Raw genomic sequence first — 13,347 nt, 5'->3', positions numbered from 1 at the left:
CATCAGAAGCAGACATTAAAAGACCAATAAAGAGAATAGCCCAGGACTGATATGGAGTTACGTTTACAGTTTTTAACAATAACTGACTTGTATCTACAGTCAGGATGGTGTTATGGATTTTGTAGAAAACAACAAGTCCTCAATTTCCATCAGCTTCCCATTAAGTTTGATACATATTTACAGATGTTGCCCTGCTAATTTACCCCCCCCCCCTCCCCTTAGTTTCAGTCTTTTTTTTCATTGAGATTAAATTTAGTAAATGACATTATCAGAATCACTTAAGCATTTAAACTGTTAAAATGAAGTTTTTTATATAATTACAGTGAAAACTGTCTAATCCGACACCTGAAAAATCCCACACACTGTGAATTCCGACGTTATATTTCTTTCCCATTTGAGTATTTTCTCTGTTTTTAAAACTGTGCAATCCGACATCCTGTCTATTCCGACACAAAATTTGTCTCCCAGTGCATGTCAGATTAGACAGGTGTCACTGTATAACCATTTCTAGCTTAGTTTGGACTTTCATTAAGGTGTGACATTCTCAGCGCTACAGGTTTACCACCTGTCAAATGGCCAATAGATTCTCAGTGGTTAAGAAATTGATAACATCAGGAACTTTACATTGTTGTTGACAACGATGAGAAGACTTAATTCCCACCTCTTTGCAGGAGGAAACAATGTAATTGGTTATTCGATACACTAATTGGCATTTGCCCGAATTTTTATCTCAATGACATGTATATTTCAACAGTGAAGGAAAGCTGTGTAAATTTCAGAAGCTAATTATGTAACATCGAGAATGCCATGCCTTACTGAAAGTCCAAACTAAGCTGGAAATAGTCCTATTTGTGGTGTGGGACAATATCATTTAAAAAAAAATGACTGATTTCTATTGTAAAATTTTCAAGTTTTCTCAATTTGAAAAGTATTTAATATAAAGATTTGTTTGTTATAACTACTAGAATGTGGCGATATGTGAACTCTAACTCCTTGGGTGAATCATGTTGTAAAGTACACACAATGGACTGTGCACAGTACCAGGTGAGTATACTGTATAATCCCTATTTACCGTCCCTGCCCCTATAAGCACCCCTCTAGGTCTTTTTTTAATTGTCAGGAAATAAGGGCACCTGTACAGTGATTAAAATTATCTAGAATCGTATCAAAATTTGAAGAAAGACATAATGAAACTTGTCTATTATCCAATTTCTCCAATTTCAATTGAATATGAATCATTTAGCATAATTTGGGTGGATTATCTTCACTTGAAGTAAAGTTGGACATTATTTTTAGTGGTTCTTTGAATTTGTTGTTTTTTCAAAAGATTTTTTGAAAGTTAAAATATGACATTAAATATTAGAAAGGGAATTCCAAATTAACCACCCCTTTTTGCAATTTTCTAAGCATCCCGGGCGGTTAATAGGGATTATACGGTACTTTGAAATTAAGGTGGTGTTTACCTTGGACACTTGATTTTCATTTCTGGATCAAACATTGTCCCCTTTTTGTAGTCCACCAGGTTACAGAATCGACAGAGCATGACCTCAAATGACCCCTGCTTAATTAGGTTAATCTGGTCATCCTGATCAATCTCCCCAAAACCTACAGAGAGAGAGAGAGAGAGAGAATTAAAAGTGATCTCATAATCAAAGGGATGAAAGTACTCAAACACCTTCATTTTCCTTTGGTCAATGTACAGCGTATACAACTAAAACGAGTCAATCACAAATGATAAGAGTTTATTCAAAGTATATCGGACACTCTCTTTTCATACTCTTATAAAGCAGGGCTCGACATTAACGCTTGTCCGCTTGTCCGGTACCAATGAAAAAAAATTACGGACAATTGAATATTGCTGGGCACTTGTCCCACTGGACAAGTGATTTTTATGTAAAGAAGTCTTCAAATAATAATAATTAAAAAAACTATTAAAATGTTTATCGAATAAAAACGGAAGCAGTACATAATCCTGAAATTCGATCCCGATATCAATCGCTATGTAAGTTCACACTTGATCGTGATCGATGTTCACTAATTGCAGCCATACTATTGCATGGTGTGGATCTTACGACGTTTGCAGGTTTGGAATACATTTGATTGATATTACATATTCACTTGCGAACATTTATGTTGTTGTCAGGACAGGAAATCTAGATAAAATTTTGTTTTATATGTGTTCGTCTTATTTATCAGTATCAACACTAATAAATTAAGCACATTTAATTTTTTAATTTAAGTAATTGTTTTCAAGTTGACAGAATAAGATATTCATTGAAAATTTTTCGGGCAAGTGAAATTGAAGTTCGGACAAGTATATATCTTGGTCACTTGTCCGAATGGACAAGTTGGAAAAAAGTTAATGTCGAGCCCTGTAAAGTAAAACATAATTTTTGTAAACATACTTTTTACAGCTGTTTTCATTCTGTGGTTAAGTATTACAGTGCCATAAGAAATTTTCAAATATAACTTTTATATAGAAAATCAAAAATTCCCTGTTCCTCATCGTTTTGCTGTGAATAAGTCAAACTGTAGATCAACTTTCTTCAGTTAGAAATCATTTTCAATACAGTAAAAATTGTTTAGTACGAACACTGATATTGTGAGTTCATGGATATATATATATACATGTAGCAAAGTTATCTTGGATCCCCAGCTATATTAATTCAATGAATTTCTTATACAGATAATAACAAATTACGGATAATTAGCATAGTAATTTCATAGATCTGAGGAACTTTTCAATATTAAACTAAGTTTTACTATACATACAATACACCCTGCAGTCACATATTACTTATATATTACCTGGTATCTTTTTACAGAACTTGACGACCAGCGTGATCTCGGGAACCATCTGAGACACAAACTGCTGCCAGATTGAGTTAGGATTGATCACAAGTTTGCTGAAGTCAGGCTGAAAAAAAATTAAGAAAAATCAACATTTGTCAAATCAATCCCTACAGAGAAATATCATCTCGAGACTTAGACTATGTCGCCCTTCTCCCTCCCCAAAAAAAATGTCAGTCTGTGCAATGTTAGGAATATATCTGAATTTCACACAAAAAAGCAACAGATTTCTAAAAAAAATTGAATCTTCAATTCAATTCCAAGAGCCCAAGTTTGCTTTGCAGTCCAATTAATCATTTAGGCTGTGTATTTAAATTTACTATAATTTATTACATTTAAGCTGTGTGCATGTATTAATTCATCTTTCCATTATCATACAAGCTTGGGGACACCATATTACCTGTCATGTACCTGTATATCCGTTATTCAGTACAGGTATTTACTGCCATGTAAGGTATTAACTACTCTCTGTTATAAGACCTGCTAACTAGGGAAATAGCTCCCGGTTCTTGTTTTAATGCCCTGTTTTAACAAAATCATCAATACACCACTCATTAAGCCGATGTGCACTCGCAATACTTGTTACTTAACATTGATTTTTGTAAAAAGATTAAGCAAAAGTTATAAATAATTTCCAGCAAGTAGCAAGATCTAGTTTTTCATGCAACCTTTTTTGTTTGTTTTCAATGCCACCCTTGAATGAAAAGTGGGGTGAATGGTCTAATTATTTTCAATGATTTTGTAGTGCATGTTACAAAGGTGACTCTTGAAAATTCTGGTGCATCTTTCTCTCTGGCCTTGGCCTTAAGTTATGGAACTTTGTTCCTGATTTTTTTTTAAATAATTCAAAATCCAACTTTTCCCCCAATTTTAAACATGAAAGTAAGTGCTGAAAGTCATTAATGATGATAATGATTAGGGAATATAAATGTAAACTATTTCACTGACTGCTAAAAATTGCTGCCGACATTTGCAGATTTAAATAAAACATACATGTCTGAAGAATGGAATTTTAGTGTTCAGCACTGGAACACACAAAGAACCCATTATGAATACACAAAGTTTAGCAGTATTTTACAAAAAGGAGATATATAAATATAGAAATTTTAGCTTTCATGACTTCAACAGAAAAAGTAGACAGCATGTCTTTTCTCTTCTCAAAAGATACATTTTTCGTTCAGCATAAAAGAAGAAGATTGACCAAGTTGATTTGTTCAATTTAAATAATCATGATAATGGGCATTTAAGAAATAGAGAAAAAAAAAATCTAAATAAGTATGATATTTGATGTAATATTTTGTTAACTGTGTAAATGATAACTGAATAATCAGATGCAGATGTAAACAATTCTTTAATTGTTTAAGAGAAACTTGACTTGTGACTAGAAACATCATCTAAATGTCAGCTGAATAAATAATTCATTGGCATGTATTGATGCAACAATTTTAAACTTTAATTACCATAATATGCTGATTTTACAAGGATTTCTTAGTATTCAGATGCATGGAAAAATCAAAAATATCAAAAAATAAAAAAGTTATTTCCTTGATAAAAATGGCCATGAAGTCAGCAGCAAACTGCATTTATGTTTTGAGGCTAAATTTACCTGTTTACCATTTCCTTCTAATTTTCATGTTTAAGAATAAATTTATGATCAAAACATGATGCAAACAAAATTCATCCAAATTTATAAGCCTGCATGGTGTAATCATTCTTCGTCACTGCATGGATAGACACATGATAAAAGGTCAAATCCTTACACCATATACAAATAATTTTTAGCGAGGATTTATTTTGGCATCATTATCAAGGGTGCTGATATTGCTAAAATTGAATATCACTGAAAATAAATTTCTTTTTTTTTGGTAATAGCTTCTTTCATGAGCATTTAAAAATTGTTAAAATTACATATCACAAAAATTGAAACCAATTTAAAAGGACAAAATTTGCCTCTCGCTAAAATGTTCACTTATGGTACACAACTGGACTTTGGCAGATCTAGCTTAGATTCTAACTACATTCACTGAAATTTTTCTCATTTATTTCTAATTTCTAACAATTCTTTCATCATTAACTTATTAAAATAAGCTAAAGAATCTCACAATATTGAAATTGGATAAGAACCTCTTTAAAGCTGTGATCATAACATTAAATATTTGGCCATTTTAGAATTACAATAAAGAAGTATAGGAACCAAAGTCATAAGAAAAAAACTTTTGTTTCGAATTTGAATATAGCAACCAACATGAGATCTGGAATCATGGGAATGGTGGATTAAAGTTGCTACACATATACACTGTGACTGAAATAATTTTAATTTGTGTGGGGGTCAATATTTGTGGATTTAGCAAAATGTTGTTGGTTCGCGGAAATGTGATTTAGTAGGTACATGTAGCTTGTATACAGTGTAAGCAGAATTTTAAGCAAGGATTCAATTTTGGCATAATTAGCAAGGATTCTGAGATCACAGAAATTGAATATCACTAACAAATTATTTCATAATGGTTGTTATAGCTCTCAACTTTCCCTAACAGGCTCATCAGGTATCCGTGAATGCCTTGTCAGCACTCCACTGACCCATCCCATCCCCATACAGAACATAGTACAGAATAACTCTAAGTGTATAGAACCTGATAACACTTCAGTTTCTGACAAAGGAGACAACCTTCGAGTTATTTGTGTACACTGTATCAGACAAAGGAGACAACCTTTGAGTTATTTGTGTACACTGTATCAGAATAGTTCATCTTACTGGGGCACCGTAACACAGACTTCTACATTACTTGATTTACATGTCCTACTCATCAAAGTCTTAATGATGTATCACATACTGTAGATGGAGCTGTCCTAACAATTCCATAGAATATAGTTAAGAGTTGTCACTTTTAGTTTCACAAATCGTGAAACTATATTTGAACCAGAAGTCTCTGTTAACTATAGTTAACGGTTTGTACTTATAGCAACAAAGTGAAAAGTACTTAAGCAGTTGGGAATTGTTTTACAATCAGCAATAAATAGAATAATGATCCTTGATAAAGTCTCTTTATGTTTGTGAAACATAGATTGTGTGCATTATATACTTTAATCAGATGTAAAACTTAGAGGATTAGCATTTTGAAACAATTTTAAAATTTTTATTTTTAGTAACCACGGCAACACCATTCATGGAAATCAAAAACAAATATACACAATAATGGATCTTAGTGTAGTCTACTTGTGTGCCAAGTTATATTGAAATCAAACCAAAACTGTAGGAGGAGTAGCATATTGAAATAATTTTACATAAATTTCTATTTTTAGTAACTATGACAAACCTATGGAAATCAAAAACCGTGAAACTTAATTATGTATTTTTGTGCAGTTACTTGTGTGCCAAGTTATATTGTTATCAGACTCTCAACTGTAGGAGGAGTAGCATTTTGAAACCATTTTAATGAAATTTCTATTTTTAGTAACCACGACAACACTGTTCATGGAAATCAAAAACCGATAAAAAGAATTATGTATCTTAATGTAGTCTACTTGTGTGCCAAGTTATATTGAAATCAGACCAAAACTGTAGGAGGAGTAGCATTTTGAAAGAATTTCACAGAAATTTCTATTTTTAGTAACCATGGAACATCATTTATTTGTGTAAAAACCGATACACAGAATTATGTATCTTTGTAGTTATTTGTGTGCTAAGTTATATTGAAATTAGTTCAAGACTGTAAGAGGAGTAGCATTTTGAAAAATTGTTTACATGTCCTACACATCAAAGTCTTAATGATGTATCACATACTGTAGATGGAGCTGTCCTAACAATTCCATAGAATAACCTGCCCCCAGTTGTCACTTTTGAGGTTGGCGTATAAAGATACAATTGATAAACTTCCACCAGAATTGTGATTCAGCAGAATACACTCTGAACTACTTACGAGATAACATAGGCTCACGCTGTGGGTACAAGCTGTTAGCTGCAGAACTGTTGCATTATGGTTTAATATTTTAGTCTTATCGCAAATAAGAAATTTATGGTGCTCTTCACCACTTTCCAGCATTGGTCAATAACTATGTTTCACTCCCTAATTCCAGACACATATTTTAATCTGTATATTTTATCTACCTTCCATTACCTTCTATACCCTTACAGAAAAAACTAATAGAAACTTATAAGTGTTTTATAATCCACTTATTAGTCACTTAAAAATTTGAAATTTACTTATAAGTGTACTATAAGTCAAAGTAAGTATAAGTGAGGAACAGATTTCGTTAATACTTCACTTGTAAGTAAAGATGAGCTACATATCAGTGAATATTTCAACATAGGCTCATGCTGTGGGTACAAGCTGTCTAGCTCAGCAACAAGAATTTGAACTGTTATGGTTTTATTTTATTTTTTTGAGTATGCCTTCACATTGGACAACATAATGCCTAAATTTTGAATCAATTGAACTCTGTTGCTTTCAGATTTCATAAATTTGAAGAAGCCTCGCAAATAATATAAAATTTATGGTGATTTTTTTCCATAAAATTTTCACTTGATTATTTCTGGTGCAACCCTTTGAACATATCATGCAACCCCTGCATGGTTGGAAGTTCTGTTCTAAATTAAGATCTTACACCCCTTTAAGTCCAGCATAAAGTATGAAGGGTTAATGCTTGAATAAGTCACTTATAGTCACTTATAAGTGACTATACTTGCATAAAGCATAAGTGGCACATAAGTCACTTTAATCATTTGCATATAAAATCCTAATGTATATTTTTATAAGTTAAATGTATCAGTGACCTCCCATTAAAAGAATAAATCACTTATAAGTCACTTATCAGAAATTTCTGTAAGGGTAGTCGTCTACAGACCAATAAATTTGCTTAATTTTCTGCAAGACTCACAGAATACACAGTGACACGACAAAACAGCAAGTCTCAACAAAGTGCTAACACACATCACACATGGTAACACCACACTGTCACATATTCAACAATGTTATACCAGAAACACAAAATTAATATAAAGCCTGTTCAACATAGCTAGCGCTCGTAAAGATACCTAATGGAGGTACATGTATGAGGCATTTTGGCGAGCACTCGCGAACATTTCTGTTGGAGGTACAAGGAATTTGGTGAGGGCTAACAAACATTTGCTCTGTTGTACGGGCCTATGGTTTAGGACATGGTATACAAACAAAGAGACACTCACCAAGTCACCAGACGCCATTTTCTCAGCGAACCTGTCATTGGCTTCTGCGACGTTTTGATATGTGGGATTACACGTCTGGAAATGCGCCTCCACCACGCTTTCTGTGACCTGCTCGATCAGCGCGCGCCTTACATCCGACGGTCCGAGTCGCACTTCCTCCAGTAACTTTGTCGCGTCCGTTTCTACAATTTCCTCTTCGTCAATATCCAGACTAAGATCTTTTCCCCCACTACTAGAACTCCCCGCGCGACTGTTTTGTTCTGATAAATTCAAGTCCGGATTCATTCTACCCATGGACATGACCTCACTGACACTCGGACTATTGGGCTCCAGTTTACACGTAGCCTCGGGGGGAGAGAAGCTACTCTCAAACAAAAGCGTGGACGGATCCATGAACATTTTTTCGTTTAAATGGTTCAACACTTTAAGATCCATCTGAGCCAGAATATCACCATTGTTCTCCAGACTGCCACAGTTAGAGTAATTACTCCCTGGCTCTGGCTTAATGTTCATACTGAGCCCGTCAATCTCTTCCAGCACCATGTCGCTATTACCCAGGCTCATCGGCTGATTCCCATTGTATTTTTCACCCATGTTGTCGCTGGTGATGGGTGACTGACTTTTGCTACTGACCGGACTACTGAAGCTGGAGTATCCCGATTCGTGACCATTCCCGTTCATCTCGCCCGTGCTCAGTTGCGAGGTCATCTGATGGGGAGGCTGATGCTGAGATTGCCGTTGTGTCGACTGCTGAGGTTGCTGTTGGCTGTTGCTTGGGTTGCGCTGGTGCTCGCGGAAGCTGACCTGAGCTGCCTGCAGAAAAGCCTGCATGAGTTCTGCTTTGAAGGTGCCGTTCTGTTGTAAGACTTTCTGAAGTTCAGCCATGCGTAACTTCTGTAATTCCTGTGGGGAGGTGGGGTAGGGGGCGATGGGAAGGTTTCCCCCGTGACCCCGCGCGTCACTGGAGGGGTCCTTTAGCCTTTTTGGCCTCCTGCCAAGTCTTGAGGCTGAAAATACAGAACAGATATAGATGAGTAAATACTCATACTCTCAAAAGCATAACAAATATTAATCAAAATTTTGTTTGATTCAAAAGTATGTGATAAAATACAGAAAAACACACTTACAAGGAAGTACCAGGGACAAATGTTTTCACTTTTGTTATATATGTAATTTGTTTTCAATATTTTAACATGTTAGAGCAATGGGGGATGAAGAACACTTCCCTTATATATAAATCATGCCTTTGTTATAAGCCTGCTACTTAGGCCTTATTGAAATACAGTCTAACCATGTATTGCCTAACTCAATGGGACAAAAAAACTTCAAGATAGCTAAAAGATTCAAGATTTCAGGATAATAAAAATAGTTAGAGATTAAGGGGTTATATTAGACTTACAATTCACTTCAACTTATCTATTGTATTCTAGATATCTAGAATATTCTAAATAGTAAAGCAAGATTTTTTTTTTTTAAAGAGTGGCTCTTCTTTTGAACTTGGAATATATGGCTTTTCTACGAATTCTAAGCTTCTGAAAATTTTACAGTGAGGCAATTATATATTGCAAATTTGCTGCACCAAGTCCTATAGAACAAATTACAGATAGGGTTACTCCTACACCTGGCTAGCAGGGTAACTCCTACACGGTAACACCATGCTAGCAGGCTTACCATTTATCTAAGCTCCTTTATGACTTTTTTACTTTGATTAGACTGTGATTTACTCTGACAATAATTATCCCTACTGGTATGTAACACAAGGTTATGTGTGTGAATACCTTAAATTGTTAATGATGCCGATAAGGCCATATAAAATTAATCTTTAGATTCTCATCCCCGCCCGCCCCTCTCAAAATGTCCCGCCCCGATGTTTTTTATTTTGATTTTTGGGTATTTTCATGTATTTTTATTCAGTCTCCCGTCTGTATTAAAAGTCGCGTGTCGCTATTTATAGCAAAAACGCCATGTGAAGAATGGAGAAAAATCGGCAATAAAAGCAGTTTAAATGTGTATGGAAAAGATAATTTGTCAGTATAGAGAAGGCAGAGAAGAAAAATAGCATAAACACATATAGATACCATCACTGGCAGGAGAAAGTATGTAGAGAGATTGTAACTAAGTAAAAATAGACGAGGAAAATGACACATGGTCAAGTTATATATAACGATCTCCAGCTGTGTGACTTAGCTTTGAAATAAAAAAAAAATCTACAACATCGTAGACAGACTTAAGAGAAGGCCTAGATTTTTCAGTACAATAATTATTAGAACATTTATATAGATTTTGCAAAATAAGAAGTCACGCATACACAATTTATTGGTATGACCAACCCACCTCATTTTGTTCAGGGTGTGCCGTATAATGTGTACTTGATAATTTGTTAATTAACAATAAATATTTAACTTTTAAAGCAAACATTTTCTTTAAATATTTAAAAGAATATGTCAAGAATTAAATCTATTCATATTTGCATTAAGGTAATGAAAAAAATGTGTACGGGGCGTCCATTGTTTTGTTGATACTTAGGCCTATATAAATTAACAATTATAAAAAATATAAAATAAAATCCGCCCACCCGCCCCAATTTTTTTGCAAATTAGGATGAGAATCTAAAGATTAATTTTACCTGGCCTAATTCAGATGCCATAGTAATGGATGGGGAAAGACATACATTTTACAAAAGCATAGTAGTTAACGCTCACTTCAACATGAATTAATTTAAAATTGTAGCTATTTATGAAAGTGAAAATATTCATAAAATCTCTTAATCATGTGCAACACGGCATTTCAGTTTTTCCCCCACAATGAAAGAGGGAACTAAAAATGTAGCTCCCCAGAAAAATGACTAATAATGAAAAACATCATCTTTATAGCTGTGATGTCAATTTCCCTTCAGCTGTGTCAGATCTATGCTTCTCCTTACAGCTATATATTCTCACTGTAATGTCTTTTTAAACAGTTTCACATTTTACCAACTCTCTTCTCCCCGCTGCCCTAAGTTCTAAATATTTTGATTTTTCTCGGTTAATCGACGTAACAGAATTCTGATGGCTCCAAGCGAGAATGATTTTACATTCCTATAAATATATCAATCTTTATGTCTATGTGTGATTTTAGATACCTACGAGATACACACGGCAGATAAAGGCAATATTGTTTTTCCGTAATAAAATGTGGAGGACATTATTTTAGAGATACTGGAAAAACGCAGATTACTCGTGTGTGGTGAGATTTGTTTTAAAAAAATAAAGATTAAAGTTTGAAAAAAAAAGAAGAAAACCATAAGCAGTCTAGATAGCTAAAGTCACCTGTTCTGTGTAAAACATGTTAAATTTCAGATCTGTCACATTTTTCTTCACAGATTGAAATGTTCCCTCTATTTTATGAGAGATGGTAAAAAATATATCAGTTGCATGCATAGCAAGCTAAGAAAACATGATTATTACAAAAGTATCAAACTTTAATCTATTCTAAATTTCCCAGACCCCCTCTTTGACCAGGGAAAGATTTACTGCCAGTTAACACAATACCCTGTCAATACCTTGCCGTTTCTAAGTGCTCAGATTCCTAGAATTTGTATCAATTATTGACAATAAGAAGAATCTATCACATTCCAAGGAACGTTTTTTATCCGGAGGTTCACTAAGTCGATTACATTCAGCAGAGCTTTAGGTCGATGACTTTAATATTAACTCTAGCTCCGTCAGTCTCTTATGAACCCTACACTCTAGCTCTCTCCAGGAGTCCTGTATTATTATAGGGAGAACTTCCTTCTTGGTAAACAAAAAGGTCAAAGGTCAGAGGTCATACTCCTTACTTACATGTAGCCAGACACCTCGAGTTCTATAGCTAATTACTCATCAGAAAACAAGTTCAAAGTTCAGAGGTCACACTCATACTCCGACTTACATGTAGTCCAAACACCTAGAGTTCTATAGCTAATTACTCATCAGTAAACAAGGTCAAAGGTCATACTCCTTAGTTACATGTAGCCTTGACTCCTTGAGTTCTATAGCTAATTACTCATCATACACAAGGTCAAAGGTCAGAGGTCACACTGCTTACTTGCAGCCAGACACCTAGAGTTCTATAGCTAATTACTTATTCAGTAAACAAGGTCAGAAGTTCTATATATATATATATGGTCCCTGACCCAATTTTTTAAGACTTCTGTCCAGGTAAACAGAGGTTAAAGGTCATGTTCCTTATTCAGTACAACCTGTTTTTTGTAGGATATTTTATTTATAGTCATGATAGTAGAGGAATCTTAGTACTCTCAAATGACCCAGGGATATGCTCCAGTAAGAAATTGTTACATAAGTATACATCAAATCCTTTAGAAGTGAATAGGGTCTTGTTTTTATAAGGCATTAATATTGCAAAGAAAAAGAAAGAAAATAATATCTTTGAAACCATCTAAATAAACCTTAGATGTGTTTTACACCTATACAAATGTGACATTAACATACCTGTAGAGATGTGGCAATATCTACCTGTAGATTTTCACATATTTTTTATCTATTCAGTATGTATATATTCTAGTTCAAGTAACACTTGAGCTTTAAATTATAGCATGTAACTTTAATAATTTCCTAATTTTATGCATAAACCCTGACACTGTATAAAAGGATTTAAATTTCTCTAATTTTTCATGTTAATCAAAGCATTAACAAACCGTGTGCTGTTTTAATAGTTAAAACTCAATTTGTAGAAGTTCTGATTTTCAGAGTACAGATAAAATGTGTGGAGGTACATTTCATGTATCATAAACCATTTAAATTTCTCTATATACGATTCACTGGTTATTTATAGATTTGATCATGATGCTCTTGAAAATTAAGAAGTGTGGATAAAAAAGAAATGGGAGTCATAAACATTGATCTGAATTTCTTTTTGTGCATCGATACTATTCTCTGCTTGAATTGTTATCTAAGATAAATTATGGATCCCCTATAAAGCCTGTAAAAAACAATCCAGCCATTAAAATTCGTGGAGAGCTGTCAGATATACCGGATGTGCTTATTACTGCTATTACACAGAGTACATCCTTTCTCTAAAGTACAGGCAAAACAAAAAACATGAGCTCGCTGCCTTAGAATTCTAGTCCAACATCTGAACACTATAAACCAGCACTGCTCAAGCTCAGTCCACTAACACAGAGGTGAATGTAAACCTTCAAAATGTTATAAAAAAGGAATAGAAACATTTTAAATGAAGGGTACTGTAGATTCCTAATTATATGCGAGGAATTAATTTCCACGTAATTTCACGAGAAGTGTCACTCGCGAAATAATATTACTCGCTTTTATTTTTAG

At 34.1% G+C, this 13,347-nt stretch overlaps 1 protein-coding gene across 1 annotated transcript in view; it reads right to left on the bottom strand.

Moving 5' to 3' along the window:
- The window catches only part of LOC134281716 (ecdysone-induced protein 78C-like), a 67,072-nt gene that overhangs the window by 6,160 nt on the left and 47,565 nt on the right, over positions 1 to 13,347 (bottom strand). The window contains exons 5-7 of the mRNA XM_062764146.1: positions 8,033 to 9,039; positions 2,809 to 2,917; positions 1,464 to 1,605 (exon numbers count right to left, since the gene is read on the bottom strand). Coding sequence (XP_062620130.1) covers positions 1,464 to 1,605; positions 2,809 to 2,917; positions 8,033 to 9,039 — 1,258 coding nt within the window. The remainder of the gene's footprint in view (positions 1 to 1,463; positions 1,606 to 2,808; positions 2,918 to 8,032; positions 9,040 to 13,347) is intronic.

Source organism: Saccostrea cucullata, unplaced genomic scaffold (assembly GCF_032062105.1).
Source record: "Saccostrea cucullata isolate Sc308-1 unplaced genomic scaffold, CSIRO_AGI_Scuc_v1 ctg398, whole genome shotgun sequence".
NCBI classification, from domain to species: domain Eukaryota; kingdom Metazoa; phylum Mollusca; class Bivalvia; order Ostreida; family Ostreidae; genus Saccostrea; species Saccostrea cuccullata.
The sequence above is the reverse complement of the archived record's forward strand: the minus strand, read 5'-3'. Positions and strand labels throughout refer to the sequence as shown.